Source organism: Gracilinanus agilis, chromosome 2 (assembly GCF_016433145.1).
Source record: "Gracilinanus agilis isolate LMUSP501 chromosome 2, AgileGrace, whole genome shotgun sequence".
Lineage (NCBI taxonomy): Eukaryota > Metazoa > Chordata > Mammalia > Didelphimorphia > Didelphidae > Gracilinanus > Gracilinanus agilis.
The window spans coordinates 149,619,166-149,638,865 of record NC_058131.1 but is presented as its reverse complement, the minus strand read 5'-3'; the positions used below and the strand labels follow the sequence as shown (position 1 = coordinate 149,638,865).

Sequence of the window (19,700 nt, the reverse complement as noted above, 5' to 3'; positions counted from 1 at the left end):
TATTAAGTACCTACAACATGCCAAACACTATGCTAAATGTTAAGGATACACATTTTTTTAAAAAGGCAGTTTCTCCTCAAGGAGCTTACAATCTAATGAGAGAAGAAAATGTATAAAAGGAAACTAAAAAGGGAGATTGGATTTGAGAGCATGGAGAGGAAGAAGATAACTAGCATTGGGGAACCTAGTGGAGCCCTGCCTAAGAAATGCAAGGTGATAAAAAATGAATAGATGACTGGCATGAGAGACCTCTTGAAATGGAAGCTTCAAGAGAAGTTCTTTGCTCTGCTCTCCATACTTTGAGGATAATCAAGTGAGCACACAGTGCTGATGAGTTATGAGCAGTTTCTGCAGGAACATGTTTCCTGCTGTTGAAGTTTCCTGGGAGCATGGTCATGATGGAATATATACTGTCCAAGAGAATACAGATCCTTAAATGGAGACCTTGGGAGAGATCCTTGCTCAGTCCTGGAGGAGGAGCAGAGGGTACTGATTAGGTCAGATTTCAAAAATTGATGCAATCTCACAGGGTGATAAGTTTCCAGATGATGAGGTCTGACCATGTCATGTCTGGGATCACATATAAACTCCTATTCTCCATATGATGATCTTTACAAGCTGATCATTTCCTACCATTCCAACCTTTTTGTTTTACTCTTCTTGATGTTTTTAACAGGCAACCATACTGGCCTATTTGCTATTACTTGTTGATAATACTCCATTTTCTGTCTCTTCCTTTATGCTGACTGTGCCTGAAATATTCTGCCTCCTCACCTCCACCTATTAGAATCCCTAGTTTTACTTCAAGGTTCCACTCACCTGGCCACCTTATGCAGGAGACCTTTCCTTGTATTCCCAGCAGATAATGCTTTCCCCTCCAAAATTCCTTTATATCTGCTTTATGTATGTTTTGCATATTTGCATATGGGCATGTCTTCTCAGTAGAATGTAAGCTTCGTGAGAGCAGAGACTTTCATTTTTTTCTTCATATATTCCTAGTACTTAACACAGTGTCTAGCATATAATGGATACTCAGTAAATGCTTATTGAATGATTAAATACAGTCTGATTTTCACAACTCCGCAGGGATGAATAGAAGATTATAAGCAGTACTGCTTGTAAAAAATACACAAAAAAGCTGTTGAGAAAATGAGCCTAAAGAGAACTTGATTTGAAATCCAGCTAAGCTAGATTATCTCAAGATCATTTGTAGATGAAACCAAGAAGACAACAAATAGACAGGTAATAGAATATATCTGCCACTATGTTTGTAGTAATCTAGTCTCACCAACAATAAGCTACCAAATTTGAACTCCAACACTTATTTACTTCACATATGTATCATGTGATGAGATTGCAATGACATTTGAAAAGATGAAGTTGGGAAGAGAAGACAGACCAGACCAAGCACAGTGAACAATGTAATATTTATTCTGAAGGCAACAAAGTCAAAAAGATACTCATGGATCAATTTTCAAAGTAACTCAAAGAAGAGAAGATTCCAAAAGAATGGAAAAGGTCATGAACTTTTAAAATGTCAACTTGGAAGACATCAATATCTAATGACCTGCATTCTCATCTCCATAAAATAAAAGTGTCCTTTGCAAGCATTGCATAGATCCTTGATGAAAACATGCAAAGGAAATGGCCAGATTTGAAAGGTAGTATTTTATAGCAAAAAGTCAACTGACTGAAAGGTATAGAGAATAGAGGTGCCACTGTATTTTAGGGGTTGAAAATAGTGTTGGACAAGAAAACAACAAGGGCTTTCCTCAGCAAGATGCCTCTGAAATAAACATTTGAACTATCTAAAACTTCATGAAAGACATAAATTGGGAAATAACTTTGTTCAATGATCCTTTGATATTCTGTCACTTAGTAAATATTTAAGTGCCAGACACTGTGCAAAGCATATTAAATATGGTAATAAATATGTTTTCCCCATGTCTTGGATGATGTAACTATGTGGAATCATATTAACTTATTTTTTAAAACATTAAGGCTTAAAAAGTACTTTCCTTACAACAAATGTGAAAGATATTCAGATATTATAACTATTTTATAGATGAAACCAAGTTTCAGTGATGTGTGGTGACCAACTCATGGTAACAGAAATAACTAATCAGAACTGAAACTCAGATCATATAACTTCAATTCCAGCATTCTATATTAAATGGTCTCACAAAAATTTTTGTTCCAATTTACACATAGCATCCTTTTAATTGCATTGATCTCCAGAATGCTACTACAGAGCCTTCCCCAGTGAAATACACAATAATGTAATTAGGCTAGCCTTCCACATTGGAAAAATACATATTGCTTTAGATTGCTATAAACAGGCATTTTATGAAATTTATATATGCATGTTTATATATGTATGTTTAAATATAGATGTGTAATGTTATAGATATGACAAGTACTGCAGTTGCATAATAAACTGGGTAAAGGACTAAAAGTGGTAGATTGAACAGGATTAAGATATGGAAATGGTTCAGTGCTTTCAGTCTCAAATTGTTCAGTGCTTCATAAGTGCACCTCTTTAACAACAGGATTCCCTGAGCAGTGATATATTACAAGTCAGGAAACAATAGAATCTCAAAACAACTAATATTTCACACAACCCAAATAATTATAGAAATATATTAATTAGTGTTAGTTTATAAGTATAAGAAGTATATTAATGGCAATATGCTAAAGAAATAACAATAGCATTTATATAATTCTTTAAGATTTTCAAAGTGCATCATAAATATTTTCTCATTTGATCCTCATTACAACCCTTTGAGGCAAGTGTTATTATAATCCTCATTTTACTGAAGAGGAAACTAAATTAGAAGGTAATGGGGGGTGATAGAAGCTATTATTTTGCTTATTTTACAGATGAAGAAACTGAAGCAGATAGGTTAAGTCATTTGCTTAGGTTCTCACAGTTATTAAGATTCTAAGGTTGGATTTGAACTCGTGTACTTACTTCCATGTTATCCACCATGTCCCCTAGCTGCCTCTAGTAATTTGAGTAAAGTCAGTCAATAAGCATTTATTAAGTGCCATACACTGTGTGAAACACGAAGTGGGATATGTCTTTTTGATTCTCAAAAGATAGTAATTGAATAAGAGGAAAGAATTCCAGTGATTCAATAGATCCTTTGTAGAGGATTCCAAGAAAAACATGAGCAAAAATCAAATGGAATAAGAAGATATAAAATGGTTTTAAACAGTATTGGTGAAGAGAATACCAATACTGATAAAATCACCAACCCATCAAATTATGAAAGTAAAGAGAAAAATTCTTTGTATTAACTCTATTAAAAATAAGAAAATTATGACTTCTTTCACTCTAATTTTGTGATAGAATCAGAATTCACCATGCTGATAATTTTGTTTCACATACAATAAAGAACTATTCTAAATGTTGAACCCTCATTGCTTTCTTAGACCATGTGGATATAGATATTTAAAAAATAAAAGTTTAAAAATTGTCCACTTGTCATTTGTAATTTTAAATGGAATTATTTTTTATTATAGGATGGTAAACCTGTGAAAAAATGGGTTAATATGAGTCAAGAGTTCATAAATCAGCATACAGTGGAACACAAAGGAAAACAGATTTGTAAATATTTTCTTGAGGGGAGATGTATTAAGGTAAATATTTCATTTAAATACTTACATTTCTGTTTAAATTTATATCATCAAAATTTTAAAGTATTATTTTTTCACCAATTTATAATCTTTCATTTTAGTCTAAGAAATATTTCCTGTTGGGGAATTTTTAATAGCTACTGTTTTATTGTTGCAGTAAAACTGATTAACCTCTCCTAGTGCTAAACCTTATATGAAAATGCTTTATGCTGATTTTCATACACACACACAAATATGTTGCAAAAAGTAATAGCAAGGAAGTCTATTAAATTTAGCCTTATGAATTAGATGCCATCCATTCCTTTTGAGGTTTTTTGTATTATTAATGACTTTATTATATAATATTATTGTATTATTATATACAATGTAATAATTATAATTGTATACAATATAACAAACTTTTTATATTATTAATAACTATTTATTAAAATATTATTGAGATTTTTTATAATGTCACAGTTAAGGTACTCAGTTTTTAAAATTATTTTTCTTTCTCTTTTGAACAGGGAGACCAATGTAAATTTGATCATGATGCAGAATTGGAGAAAAAAAAGGAAATCTGCAAATTTTATATACAGGGATATTGTACCAAAGGAGAGAATTGCATTTATATGCATAATATCCTTTACTAAAAAGATGCAGCTAAAAGATTAAGGATTAGGGGCAAAGGGGAGTAAGTCTTTTCTAAAATAGTAATCGAATAAAGCTCACAATGGTTTGATTTTAGTTTTGGAAAAGATACACTGTATAAACCCAATTTAATCAGCTTTTCTATTTAATTGAGTATTTTGAATTTCATTAATATCATTGATTAGAAAAAAAGAAGTTCTTTCAGAGAAAAATCTAATAAATAAAGACTTTTTAGCTAAATCTCTGTTTCAACGAGTCTTTTCTATTTAGAATGGTCAGGGTAAAGTTTTGGTGCAAGCTTTGTGTTTGTGCCAGGACAAATCAGCCTAATTTGTTGTGTAACTTTAAATATAGCATATTAAGCCCCTTTAGTTTTTTCATAAGTTATAGGGATTTATTGAAAATTTACTTTCCAAGTATAAGAAAGCTTTTGTAATTATGGAAATTAACATATTTGCTTCTAACCTGTGTTAAGTTTTAGAGGATACTTTTCTAGTCATATCAAAATAAAATGGATGTTAGAAGAAAAAAACTATTAGAAATTATATTTTGTAAGAAAATATTGTAGTGAGACTTTAACTTGATCTCTTCCTTAATACTATGTTTTACATGAATTTCCTTGCAAATTTTATCATAAGGGATTAAAATGTTACCAAGGAGATAAGTGCAAATTTTCCCATGCTCCTCTCACTAAAGAAACAAAAGAACTTCTGGACAAAGTAAGTAGTATACATGCACTGCAATTACTGATATAGTCAAATAGATTGATATGACTGAAATTCTTACTTTTTAAAAAGCACCTCATTTTTATAAAGAAAGTGATTTATTAATCAGACACTCATTAAAAAGCTACTGTACTGTACAAAGAATTAAATGTTGGCAACACATAAGTATTATTTCAGTTATGAAGAAAAACTTTCTGGCTGATTGTAATTTGTGTGTTTTATGATCTCATTAAAATGAACTCACCTATACTTTTTGCTTATCCAGTTCATGTTACCTACTAATAATTTGACCCTAATTCCTACAGAGTATCTTTTTATTCTTCCTTGATTTGCTCTCTTACTATATGCCCAGCAGTACTCATCAGTCCTTCTTAAAATATTTCCACCAACCCTTTCTTTTCCCCTAACAGACTTTGCCTCCTATTTGCTGAGCTTTCTCAAACCCTTCTGTAGCTTCATCTGTCCTTTTCCCCTTAGTTCCTGAAGAAGTAACTCTCCTCCTTGCCAAGATCTACTCTAAATAATGCCCTTAATCTTATCCCTTCCGTCTTCTTGGGGAGCTTGACCATAGATCATTCCCTCCCTCTTTTTCATTTTCATTCCCTTCTTATCTATTGGCTCTTTCCTTGCCTTCTGCAAATATGCCCCAATATCTCTCATCTTTAAAAAAAAAGTTTTCAGTTAACAACTACCAAGCCCTCAAAACTATCATCTTAAATATCTTTTCTCCTTCACTGCCATATTTTATGATGTCAGTGATCTCTTAGTTGCCAAATCCATTTCTCAATCCCTCTTCTCCTTGCCCTCTTTGCAGCTATTGATCACTCTCTCCTCTTTGATATTCTCTTCACCTTAGGTTTTTAGGTTCTCTTCCTACCTATCTAATCCCTCCCTCTCAATCTCCTTTGCTAGACTCATTCAGATCACACCCTCTAACTAAAGATGCCTTACAGAGTTCAATTCTGGGCCCTCTTCTTTTCCTCTATAGCACTTTACTTGATGATCTCATCAGCTTCCATGTCTTTAATTACCATCTCTATGCTAATGATTCTCAGATCTATCTATCCTGCCCCAACCTTTCTGCTGACTTTTAATCTCATATCTCCAATTATTCCACAGACATCTCATACTGGATATTCAGGAGACAACTTAAATTGATCATGTGCAAAACTGAACTCATTATCTTTTTCTATAATCCTCCTTTCCCCACTCCCCAACCCCATTTTCCCTTTTACTGTAGAAGGCAGTACTGTACTATTCTTCCAGGCCCTCAGGTTTACAATCTAGATGTCATCCTAGCTTCCTCATTATCTCTCACACCCATATCCAAGCTGTTTCCAAGGCCTGCTAATTTCTCCTTTGCAACATCTCTCAAATATGCTCTCTTCTCTCCTCTGGCATTGCCACCACTCTAGCACAGCCCCTCATTACTTCACGCCTAGACTATATCAATAGCCTGCTGGTGGTCTGCCTCCCTCAAGTCAATCACTATTCCAATCCATACTCTATCCAGTCACTGGTGATTTTCTTAAAGATCCATCTGGCCATGTCACCTCTCTCCTCAGTAAACTCTAGTGACTCCCTGTTGCCTCCAGGATCAAATACAGTCCCTGCTTAGCATTAAAAACCTTTCATAATCTAGCCCCATTCTACCTTTCCAATCTTTTTGCATCTTATTCCCTTAGTCACATACTTTTCCACCCAGTGACTCTGGCTTTATGGCTATTCTACCTTTAAGAGACTCCATCTTTCAGCTCTGGACATTTTCTCTGGCAGACTCCCATGCCTAGAACACTCTCCCTTCTCCTCTCTGCCTGTTGTCTTCCCTAGCTTCCTTTAAGTCTGAGCTAAAAATTCCATCTTCTATAGGAAGACTTCCCCAATCTAGTGCCTTTTCTCTGTTAATGATTTCCTATTAACCTATATCAGCTTGATTTTTCTATATGTGTTTGCTTGTTGTCTTCCACTTTGAGAATGCAATCTCCCTGAGGGCAGGGACTGTCTTTTGCCTCTTTTAGTATCACAGCTTAGTTGTTCCATTGTGTCTGACTCTTCAAGACCCCATTTGGGGTTTTCTTAGCAAAGGTACTGAAGTAGTTTGCCATTTCTTTCTCCAGCCTGGAACATAGTAAGTGCTTAGTAAATGTTTATTGATTGATTAATTTATATTCAAAGAAAGAAACTATATGCAGTGTGTAAGAGGGAAAACTTAGATATTATATCTATATCTATATCTATATCTATATATATTTTAAGGTGTGGTCGCCAGGAATCAATAATTCAGATTGATTCCATAATTAAAATAGACCCAAGTCAGGATGGGTTTTATGGTAGTTTATTTACAGTTGGGAAGGTAGAAGGTAGGGAAATAGAGAGAGGGAGAGGCTGGCCCGGACCAGAGGTCCGGACTGAGAGAGGGTTAAAAGGCTAATTAAACTAGGCTACTGGTCACAAGGCCTTAGCAATTAGAGAGGCAAAGAAGCCTTATTGAGGTAAAGACTCTAGAAACGCCAAGGTAGGCAAAAGGGAGCCAGCCTAACTTACCCACACGACAATTCAGAGGGGAAGCCGCCTGAGGTCTTAGTAGAGATCCTTCAGCACCAAGTTCAAAGCGCAAACTGCCTCAACAGGAAGTTACCATCATACTTGAAAGACAGCAGCTTTTGTCACTTCCTGGAGGTCCACCTCTAATTCAAGTGGACAGATGGCAGCCTCAACACTGTTTTGGACTGCCCAAAGGGCAGTCCCTTGTTCTTGATTTGTTACTTATTGTCACATGTGGGTAATTCATCTCCCCTCCCCACTAAGGGAGGTGGGGATGACATTATCTCTGGTGGCTAGAGTTTTAACTATGAATGGGCTTGAGCTAATTCCATTTGCACAAGTGTCTTTCCATTCTCACCATTCACTTACTTCTCAGCCTTTTTGCAATCTAGCTTCTAATTCTACTGCTTTATAGAAATTTACCCCTCAGAAGTTACCAATCACCTCTTAACCACTAGATCCAATGGACTTTCTGTTTCTCCTCTTCCCTGACCTCTCCCAGTTTCTGACACAGTTGAGTAGCACTTTTTCCAAAAACTTCTCTCATCCCTTAACTTTCTATAACACCACTACCATCCTACCTTTCTGACTTTTTATTTCTTTTCATTTTCCTTTTTCTCAATCATTTTTCCCATTTCTCAATCATCTTTCAATCTCTTAAGTGTTTATGACGCCCCACCCATTCCTTTCCCTTTATATGACTAATCTATTGCTTCATGATCTCACCTACCCACATAGGTTATCATCTTTAAACAAATTTTTTCCAGATTCCTGTGTCTGTTTCTGATTTCTTTCCTGAATTCCAGTCTTTCATTACAAAACATTTTCTCTTGGATTTCTCTTTGACATTTCAAATTCAGTATTTCCAAAATAATTCATTATCTTCCTTCCTATAAATCCACCTCACCTCCCAGTTATTTCTTTTGAAGGTACCACTATCCTCCCAGACATCTAGTTTGATGTCAGAGTCATCCTAGAGTTTTCCCTCTTCCTCAGCTCCTCATATTCAGTTATCATATCCTTTTGATTATACTGCCACAACTCATGCATCACCTAATTCAAAATAGTTCAGCAATTATTTGTTATTAGCCCAGATAATCTGCCATATTCCTTCTCTCCATTCTAGTGGCTATAATCCATATTTAGGTCCTGTGTAAAAGAAATTAACTCTTGCCTATTCATAGTCAAAAATCTATTTACCCTAGGCACAGAGATGATATCCCCACCTCCATCAGTAGAGGAGTGGAGATAAGTTAACCACGCTTGACAATAAGTATCAAATCAAGAACAAGGGACTGCCCTTTGGGCAGTCCAAATCAGTGTAGAGACTGCCATTTGTCCACTTGAATTAGAGGTGGCCCACAGGAAATGACGGGAGACGCTATCTCTTTAAAAACGTGGATTACAACCTGGTTCAGTTAGTTGAGGAGTGGAAGGAGTTCAGGAGTTCCGGTTTTGGACTTGGTTTTGGACTCAGCTGAAGGTTTCAGCTGAGACCTCAGAATGCTTCTACTCTGAATTGTCACGTGAGTAAGTTAGGCTGACTTCCTTGGCCTACCTTGGCGTTTCCAAACTCTGCCTTAAGTAGGCTTATAGCCTCTCTGATTTCTAAAGTCTTGTGGCTTGTAACCTAGTTTAATTAGTCTTTTAAGCCTCTCTCTCCATCCAGGCCTCTCCAGGCCTGGACTGGCCTCTCCCTCTCTCTATTTACCTACCTTTTACCTTCCTAATTGTAAATAAACTACCTTAAACTGGATGCTGACTTGGGTCTATTTTAATTATAGAATCAATCTGAATGGTTGATTCCTGGAGGCCACATTTTAAATACATATTTATAAAATACCTAAAATCTCCATCTTACAGTCCTTATCACATTAGGACTATTTAAAGCTTCCTAATTGATCTCCCTGATTTCATCATCCACAAAGTTGACAAAATAATTTTACTAAGGCACAAGTTTGACCATTTCATCACTTGTATTCAAAAAACCTCCACTAGTTTCTGATTAGGTTTACAATAAAATAACAAATTCCTCATTCTAGATTTTAAGACTTCATAATCTGGCTCCAACTTCCCTTTCCAACCATTTCATATCACTTCCTTTCATGTGTATTCTAGCCAAATTAGATTTCATTTCCTGAAACCTTACATTCTTTCTTATGCCTGAAATGTATTCCCTCCTTATCTCTATCTTTCAGAATCATTAAATTCCTTTAATGATTAAGCTCAGCTCAGGTGACTGAAAAGACCATTAAATCTTTTCTCATCCCCTACCTAGTAACTATTCTTTCTTTCATTAGATAACTTTATTATATATCTGTGTACATGTCATATTCCTCTAGTAAAATGTAAGTTCCCTAAGGACAGGGACTCTGTTTTTCATCATTATATTCCCAAAACAATGCCTTGCACACAAGTAGGTATTTTATGAATATTTGTTCATTTACTAAATTAAATTTGATCCATATTGGATTGAGTTTGCTATGTTTTCATTAATAGTTTAACAAAAACTCTTAAATATTTTTTTAAAAATTCTTGTAAATTATAAAATTGTTTCCCTTCTTCAGGAAAATTCTTCAAAAGGTTATTTCATAATTCTGAACAGATTATATGTCTTGAGATATGTGTCTTATGCACATAAAATTAATTCATGCTGGACACAAGATTTCAAGAATTGCCATCATTATTGTTGGTTTTGTGACAATGTGCCTAAATTTCTTTATCTGAAAAAGAAAGTAATAATATATCTACTGCTTTGATTAGGGGAAAACATATGAGAGTAAGTTATTACCATTATTTCCATCATGGCTCAGAATTCCTTTGGATTATACATGTTAGGCAGTTAATAAAAATAGAGAGCTAGAGCTCTAACTACTGGTAGGCTTCTGAAATTTAAACCATTATTTACAAAGGAAATTGAAATGGACAGAAAATATTCAATAAACATTTGACATTTCAATTCTGCTGATATGTGTGTTAAGCACCAACCATATACAAAACATTGTGCTAGATTTTGGGGATATAATGATAAATATGACATAAGCCATGCCCTCAAGGAATTTATAATCTAATGGTATAAAAAGTATACAAATACATCTAATTCTTCAATAAGTGACATGAAAGCAAAGTCCATGCAAAATATTGTATTAAATTTTAAGACGGAGCAAGATTAGGGAGATCAGGAAAGGCTTTAAGGAGCAGATGGCATCTAAAATGGGTCTTGAAGGAAGGAAAGGACTTTAAAAGATGAGAGTAGAGAGTATAATACAAAGCCATGGGAGAGGGAAAAATAAGAATGGAGGAGGACAAAATAATCCTATATGGTTGGCATATAAAAGATATGAAGGATGGCAATATGAGGTAAGGCTGGACAGGTAGTTTTGAACCAGATTGTGGGGGAACGTTAGACTCTGGTATCATACTTTATTAATTAGAGAGTGAGGAGCCATTGAAAGATGTTTAATAGAGATAAATGAAGATTAGTCAGGCAGCAATGTGGGGGCTGGATTATAGAAAGGACAGAATGAGGCTATTACAATAGTATAAGATAGAAGAAGTAAGAACCCAAACAAGGGTCCTTGTACTGCGAGTCAAAATGAAGAGGTCAAGATTGTTAAGACTTGGCAACTGTTTGGAAGTGTGGGATAAGGAAGAAGAAAGAGCCACAGACAATTCTAAGTTTATTAGACTGGGAAAGTGATGGCACATTGCCAGAAATAGAAAAACTAGGGAGAGAATCATGTTTACGAAGAAATGAGTTCAGTTTTAGACATTATTTTAGATCAGGAGGGACATAGAGATAGAAATATCCATTGGCAGTTAAAAATGGTTTTGGCTTTCTTGGGAGAACTTGAGAAGTGAAAAATACAGATTTTGAAAATATCTGCATGGAAGTGATCCAAAACCATGGGAGTTAGTAATAATAGAGAGAAACGAAGACCAATAGACAGTTCCTTAAGGAAGACTCATATTTAAGGACTGAAAGAAGAATGAAGCTCCAGCAAAAGAGGAAAAAGGTATCAGTTAAAAATTAACCACTAGTTTATAGCACCAAGGAAACCAACAAGGGGAAAAAGTGAAGGCATGGTCCACAGAGTTATATAATTCTGAATTCTTTAAAAAAAAAAAAGATAAAGAGATAATATAGAATTTAGTGACCTTGAGAGAATTATTTCAGTAGAATAGTAGTAATTGAAAGTAGATTACAAGGAATTGAGTTAGTAGTAGAGACAAATAGAGTCTTCTTTACAGAAGTTTAATAGAAAAGAAAGAGATGATAACTTGAGACAATGGGAAATTAAGGAAAGGTTTTTTTTCTTTTTGTTTAGGGTAATGGAGCTATCTGAATGCATTTGTAGACTGAGGGGAAGGATCCAGGAAAGAGTGGAGCAATATAAGATGATGATATATTTAATTTGAATAGTATAACATTAAGAATTATTCAGAGATCAGATAATACCCATGATTGATTCAGTTACCCAAAAATAATTATGTAATTTTCTTTTAGGCTCTGAATACTGAAGAGGAACCACAAAATGAAGATGAAAGAGATTTAGAAGATCTTAGAAGAAGTGGTATTGCTCCTCTTCCTAAACCACCTCCAGGAGTTGGCCTTTTGCCAACCCCACCAGAGCATTTTTCATTTTCTGAATCAGAAGACAATTTTCAAGCAGATCTTTCTGATGAATTTAAGAAAATTCCATCTCTCTTTGAAATAGTTGTAAAACCTACTGTGGATCTAGCACACAAGATTGGGAAGAAGTAAGTCAGAATTCCAATCACAACAAAATACTATACTTTCAAACATAGGTCTGATTCTTATGTAAAAATGAAACCTCATTCTTTACTCTCCACATGATCTTTATATCTAATAGTTCACTAATTGAACAAATGTTAAATTGTTAGTTGCTAGTTTTTTGTTTATTTTAATGAATAATTTTATTCTTTCATTTTCAGCCTTGACTTTGTTTTATCTAATCTCCCCTATATTATTTCTCCCATGATTTTTATGTAGAAGTGCTAGCTTGGAGGAGAACTAGACATTTTAATATGGAGATGAAAAACTTTTTCATGAAATTGCAAATGTGCCTTTCCAAGGTCTGGCAATATGAATGGTACCATCTTTTCTTCCCTTACTTTAAAGCATCATTTAACAGTCTAGCAACTGTCCAAAATCTGAATTGTTTCTGGCATCATCATTCAGACTGCCCTTAGAAGTTGCACTTCTAAAGAATCTGCACTTGCCTCTATGAATTAAAATTTTTTTAACCATTGCTTCAGAGCACTGAACTTGTAGTCAAATGATCTAGGTTCATATCTCAGCTCTGCCAATTTCTTTTTATATGAATTTAGGCAGCTTAGTTAATTTTTCTGAACCTGTTTCTTCCCCTATAAAAGTGGCCATTGTGATACTTTTACTATCTATCTACTGATATTATAGGATTTAGAACTGAAAGAGACCTTAGAAATCTTATTCAGCATCCTTATTTTACAAATCAGATCTCTGGGACCCCAAAGGTTATGATTTTGCCAAGGTCAAACAGATAGTAAGTAGCAGGACCAAGATTTGAACCAACAACCTCAAATTATTACAGAGTTTTAAGAAAAGCACCACAAAAAACCACTGAGGCTACTGCTTAGATTTCTTTGTGTGGTGAGAATCCTTTATTCAATTATTGTCAGGTATAGGAAGAGGATCAACCATTGGATTTCCCAAATTTCCTACATTTTTAAAAGATCATAGATAACTTCCTTCTTCTTTTGGAACTGTTTTATAAATTGAGCGTTTTCAAAAGGAGTTAGCTATTAGCTGCCTCACAGTTTATATGCCCTAATAATTGGCTCTGTGGCATTCAGGAATTACTAAATGCTCCCATTTTCCTCTTCTCCAGACTGCTTTTGAAGAAATAGAGGGAAGATTAAGCAGCAGTGGATCCCAAAGTATCATGTACATTGCTGTTCTTTTGGACCAAAACATGTGACTACTTAAACCAATAGATAGCAATTATTATAACTGGAAAAATCAAAGATACTTATAATTATTACATAAAGATTACTCCATATATTATATTTTAATTTTAATAGGAACTTATTGCTAGTCCATCTAAATGAATTCAAGTAGTGCTAGAATGATAAGTTTGCATATTTGGTAAGGTGAAAACAACCATTGAAATTCCCTACCTCTTTATTCAGTCACTCACATGAGGAACAGTAAGTAGGCTGATGAATAACTATAGAGCTATTCATTATCATGAAAAGATAATCCCTGAAAGGCTTTTAAAAATGTGGGTAAAATGATATGTTAAAAAGTGAACCAAAAAAAGTGAATAAGTTTTTTCAGACAGCACTAATTCTAATGTGCATTTTCACTTCTTAGTATATATGATTCCTAGTGCAGACTAAAAGAAACAGAAAATCCCCAAAAGTAATTGAATGAAATCCTGTTATCTACATTGGTAATAACAATAACTCACAAGTGTCTTTAAGTCTTACAGACCACTATATATATATACATGATTAAATGAAATTAAATTATATTTCATTTAATCATCCTAATATGTTGATTTTACTGTGCCTATCTTACTGATAAAACAGCTGAGCCCTGAAGGAAGTTACTTGCCCCAAATCACATACTAAATGGATTAAGCTCTAACTCAAGTGAAGTGCTTTTTCTACTATATCAAAGTGCCTTCCCTAAAGGATCATGTATTTAAACTTTGTATCTCTTCTAGCACTTATCAAAATACTCTGCACAATGAGTGAGTGTTAATAAATTTTAAATTGAATCAAAGGGAATTTACTAATTTTACACATTATAAAAGATATTCATAATATTTCTTCAATTTTTTAAACATTATCATTAAAGGTTTCATAGTATGCTTAATTATCATGAGTAACATTTAACTAAAAGGAATGTCCAAATGTTAACTATCCCAAGATATCTTAAAGAAAATATAGAACCAACTTTGAAATGTCTTCTATTTTGGCAATTATTTTGAAGCACTTAATCTTGGTGAAAAAGCAGTGAAACTAAGAGAATAATGGTAATCCTTTTCTACTAAATGTGATTACATTTTTAGTATAATTCTCTGAGTATTAAGTTTGACTGTATGATGGTTTGATTCTATTGGACATCAGTGTCGATGTTTAGAAGAAAAAGTAAAGGACTAAAAAGGTGATGACATGTCATAGTGGATATATTTCTAGATTTGGAATTAGGAAAACTGGAGTTTAATTTACAACTTTGATAGGTATATGACCATACACAGATAATATAACCTCTTGAGTCCATTTTCTCCTCCTTAAAAATGAAAATAATACCTTGTAAGTACCCATTTCATGGAGTTATTGTGAAGCTCAAATGGAAAAATATATGTAAGGCAATTTTTAGGCTCTCCAAGTGTCATTATAACAAATATCACAGTACCTTTCTTTAAAGAAATATTTATCATGTATTAAGTAAATAAAGAAGACTTGTTTTTTCATTTTACAAATATAGACAAAATTGATGCTATTAGTAATACAGAATTTGTTTCAGACTCCATTATCCACTGGAGAAAAATATTAAGAAAATGAGTGCTATAATTTCCATCTTGTGATATATACTTGTGATACATATTGATAGTATGTCACAATACAAACCCAAAAAGATGGTTTTTGAAAACTAGAATTTTTTTACATGTCTGTCCTATAGTATAGCATTTAAGATAATAGTCAAATTTTGAAATGACATTAGCAATTAAGGCAAGACTGATCAAGAATAATAATAAAGTAAAAGGTTGTCAGTAGGAACTAAGAAAGCAGCGGAAATAAGAAAAGCAACACAAACAGCATATCATGTAAATGTTTTAAAGAACTTTATAGATAATATTGATAATTTCTAAGTTTGGTAGAAAATGTTTATGAAAAGTCATTAGATAGTTGCACTTTTTTCTCAAGATTTAAGTTAAGAAAAACATTAAAATATTATTTCTTTTTACAGGCCACCAGCATTTTATAATAGTGCCTCACCACCAGGACCACAGTTTCAGGGAAACAACCCACATCCTCAGCATATGTACAATTCAGGGTCAAGTCCAGGTCCTGGTCCTAACATGTCTCAGGGACACAATGGCCCTGCAGTGCACCCAGGTTCCCCTGGACACCACCAGTGCACAGGTCCTCCTGGCCCACCAATGCCACATAGCCCACCATTGCAACCTGGTCCACCTGGATTTTTAGGGCCACACAATCAAGCTGGAGGACCCATTCAACCAGGCCCATCTTTAACACCACCTGGTATGAGTGGTTCCTACAATTCTACAGGAGTGCAAGGACATATGATGAACATCCCAATAGAGAATCACTGTTCTTCAGGTCCTTCCTACCAGCAAGGTCCCACTGAAATGCAGCTCAATGCCAACTATGAGTCCCTACAAAACCCAGCTGAATTCTATGATAATTACTATTCACATCAAGCTGTACATAATTTTCAGACAGCCAATAACTCTGGTGGTAAGTTTACCTTTGAAATTCCATGTTTAGTTCCTTGTTTGTGATTCAAGATAACTTTACAAATGTAGTTAATATTTATTGAACAACAAATTGTATGCTTAGAAACAATTTTAAATGGAAATACATTGCAAAGTATATATTTTGTAAAGTCAATTATATGGTTTAATGGCAGTGTAGCAAAGAACTATTTTGCAGATTATGGGGAGAAAAAAACCCAAGATCTTTATTATTTACTTTCGGTAATGTCTTAATTATAAAAATAGGAGGTCTGGTCAACTATGTAGTTAAGAGAATAGTAGACCAGTACAATATAGCTTATCCTACTTCTTCCACATATTTTGTACATTTGTACCAGAAAAAGAAAAGTTACTTAAAATGTATATTTGTACAGCTTGCAAATACTTATAACACTGGAAAATTACACATTGTAATAAATTGTCACCTTCTGGATGTGTGCAGAATTATATTCTTAAACATTTCTGAATAACTAATATTTCTTTGGAAACATTGAAAATTATTTTAATGGCAAAGCTTTGCCAATGAAGACATCACAGTCAAAATATAATTTAATGGGGGGGGGGGGGAGGAAATAGCTGGGTAGCTCAGTGGATTGAGAACCAGGCCTAGAGACAGGAGGTCCTAGGTTCAAATCTGGCCTCAGCCACTTCCCAGCTGTGTGACCCATTGCCTAGCCCTTACCACTCTTCTACCTTGGAGCTAATACACAGTATTGATTCTAAGACGGAAGGTAAGGGTTTATAAAAAAATATATGTGTATATGCATATAAATATATATAATGTTTTCATTTCTATATTTGTTAAAAATTAATCTTTTAGATGTTTTATTCTGACTTAACAACAAAAAAACTTCCATACACACAGCAGAACACCAAAAAGCAGTATATTCTATATGAAATTATGAGCCAGGCCTAGAGATAGGAGGTCCTGGGTTCAAATATGGCCTCAGATACTTCCTAGTTATGTGACTCTGGACGACTCACTTAACTCCAATTGCCTAGCTTTTACTGCTTTTCTACCTTAAAACTGATATTTAGTATTGATTCTAAGGCAAAAGGCAAGGGTGGCTTTTTTTAAGTATAAAATAAACAATAAATGTTACCTTCAAAATTAAAAAAAAAATTAATCTTTTAGGGACAGCTGGGTGGCTCAGTGGATTGAGAACTAGGTCTTGAGACAGGAGGGCCTACGTTCAAATCTGGCCTCAGATACTTCCTAGCTGTGTGACCCTGGGCAAGTCACTTAACCCCCATTGCCTAGCCCTGACCACTCTTCTGCCTTGGAAACCATACTTAGTATTGATTCTAAGACAGAAGGTAAGGGTTGTGTTTTTTTTTTAATGTTTTATTATTTGGAGGGTTTCTTAAAATCAAAATTGAATAGTCATTATTATTTGAATGGGAAATAATGCCACTTTTGGATGAATTAATTAAATAATAAACTTTATTTCTATAACTTCACAGAATTATAGATCTAGGATGAGAATAAATTTTTGAGATTATCTAGTTCATCCCTCTCATTTTATAGTTGAAGACACTGTAACATAGAGGGATTTAAGTGACTTTCCTAAGTTTACAAAAGTAGTAAATAGCACAGTTGGGATTTACACTCCAGATCCTCATACTCCAGAGATGGTGCTTTTTCCACTGTACATTTCTTCTGTCAAAATGTCTTTTACTCTAGTCATATATATCAGCCATTCTTTTTTAGGCTAAATATTAAGTGTAGATTAAGATAAAACACATAAAATATTAAATATATCTTTTAAAACTTGATCTACTAAGATGGGCAGTGAAAATATAAAATACAAATCTAATTTTTTTTAATGAAAGAAACCAAAAATTTATAGGCTGCTTAGAAATCTCACACCTATATGTCATAAAGTATGTCTTCAAGAAGAGAGTCAGCAGGTGTTAAATATGGTGAGCACTATATTGCATCAATAAAAAAGCAAAATTTATCATGTCTTATAATTGACAGAAAAAGATTGGTTTCTGTCTGATTAACTTTAGAATCAGTTACATATGTGATATGAGGCAACATAATTATTATTTAATTAGAATAAAAGTAAAAATCAGTGCTAAATTTAAAGAAGGGATAAAAAATGAAGACACTGAAAATAAATGCAGTGCAATGTGGCCTACTGACACAATCCATTGATGCTGAAAAATTAGAACTGGAAAAAGGTAATTAGCATTTATTAAGCATCTGCTATGTGCCAGGCACTCTGCTAAGTGCTAGAATACAAAGAAAGGTAAAAACACAGTCCTAGCTTAGCTCTGTTAAGATTAGAAATGATAAAGACTGATATAATAAGAGAAATTAGTAGTTTAATTAAACCATGGCCGTGTTGGTAAAATATATATGACTGCGCCTGACTAACTTTTAAATTTATTGCCGGAGCCCATCATGTATCTCCTCCGCCAGCCAGGTAGTCAAGCAAGCTTCTTTTAGGCCCTCCTCTCAATTTAAGCTGGACCACAGGAAATGTAGTTTCAAGGTCCCCCACATGTCCACAAACACTGCTTTTAAATGGCACCTCCCCAATTCAAAACAAACAGCTCTCAAGGAGCTTCACAGTTTAATGAGGCAGATGTCATACAAACCATTATGTACAAACAAGATATATAGATATATAGATATGTAGATAATAAATTGGGAGTAGTTACTAAAGGAAAGCATTAAGATTGTTAACAGAGATTGAGAAATACTTCTTTGAGAAGGTGAGACTTTAGATAAGACTAGAAGAAAGCTAGGAAATCAAAGAAGTAGAGATGAGGAGGGAGAGTGTTCCAAGGATAACCAATGAAAATGCATGGAATTGGGAAATGGAGCATATGTATGAACAAGGAACAGTGAGGAGGTCTGTAACACTGGATTACAGAATAATGTAGAGGAATAAAGTATAATAAAGTGAAAGAAGGCTAGAAAAGTAGGAAGATACCAGGTTATAAAGTATTTTCAGAGCCAAACAAAGCATATATTTGATACTGTAGGTAACAGAAAACCACTGGAGATTACTGAATGTAATGGGAGATGATATGGTAGGATTTGTGTTTTTGGTGGATCAATTTGATAGCTGAATGGAGAATAGATTAGAAAAGGAAGAGACTTGAGGCAGAGACAACAATAAAGAGTAAATTGATGAGGGCTTGCTCCAGGGTGGTGATAATGTTCAAGAAGAGAAAGGGATGAGAGATGTTATGAAGGTAAGGGATGAGAGATGTTATGAAGGTAGAAATGATGAGACTTGGCAGCTGATTAGATTGGGCGAGAGGAGGGGTTGGAGTTGTGAGAGAGAATGTGGAGTTGAAGACATCTACGTTGCAACTCTGGATGACTGGAAAGATGATGATACCTTTAACTATAATAAAGAAGTTAAGAAGAAATAGGGTAGTTTAGGGGAGCTCAGTTTTGAACTTGTTGGGTTTAAGATATCTAAAAATATCCAGTTCAGGATTTCTGGTAGTTGGAGATGTGAAACTGTAGGTCAAGAGAAAGTTTAGAGCTTGACATGTAGATTTGGGAATTATCTACATAGACATTAAAAACAAATCTATAGGGGGCAGCTGGGTAGCTCAGTGGAGTGAGAGTCAGGCCTAGAGACAGGAGGTCCTAGGTTCAAACCCGGCCTCAGCCACTTTCCAGCTG

The 19,700-nt window shown here is 34.3% G+C and overlaps 1 protein-coding gene across 1 annotated transcript in view; it reads left to right on the top strand.

Moving 5' to 3' along the window:
* The window catches only part of ZC3H6 (zinc finger CCCH-type containing 6), an 82,087-nt gene that overhangs the window by 50,979 nt on the left and 11,408 nt on the right, over window positions 1–19,700 (top strand). The window contains exons 6-10 of the mRNA XM_044663446.1: window positions 3,526–3,642; window positions 4,146–4,257; window positions 4,879–4,988; window positions 12,046–12,299; window positions 15,520–16,031. Coding sequence (XP_044519381.1) covers window positions 3,526–3,642; window positions 4,146–4,257; window positions 4,879–4,988; window positions 12,046–12,299; window positions 15,520–16,031 — 1,105 coding nt within the window. The remainder of the gene's footprint in view (window positions 1–3,525; window positions 3,643–4,145; window positions 4,258–4,878; window positions 4,989–12,045; window positions 12,300–15,519; window positions 16,032–19,700) is intronic.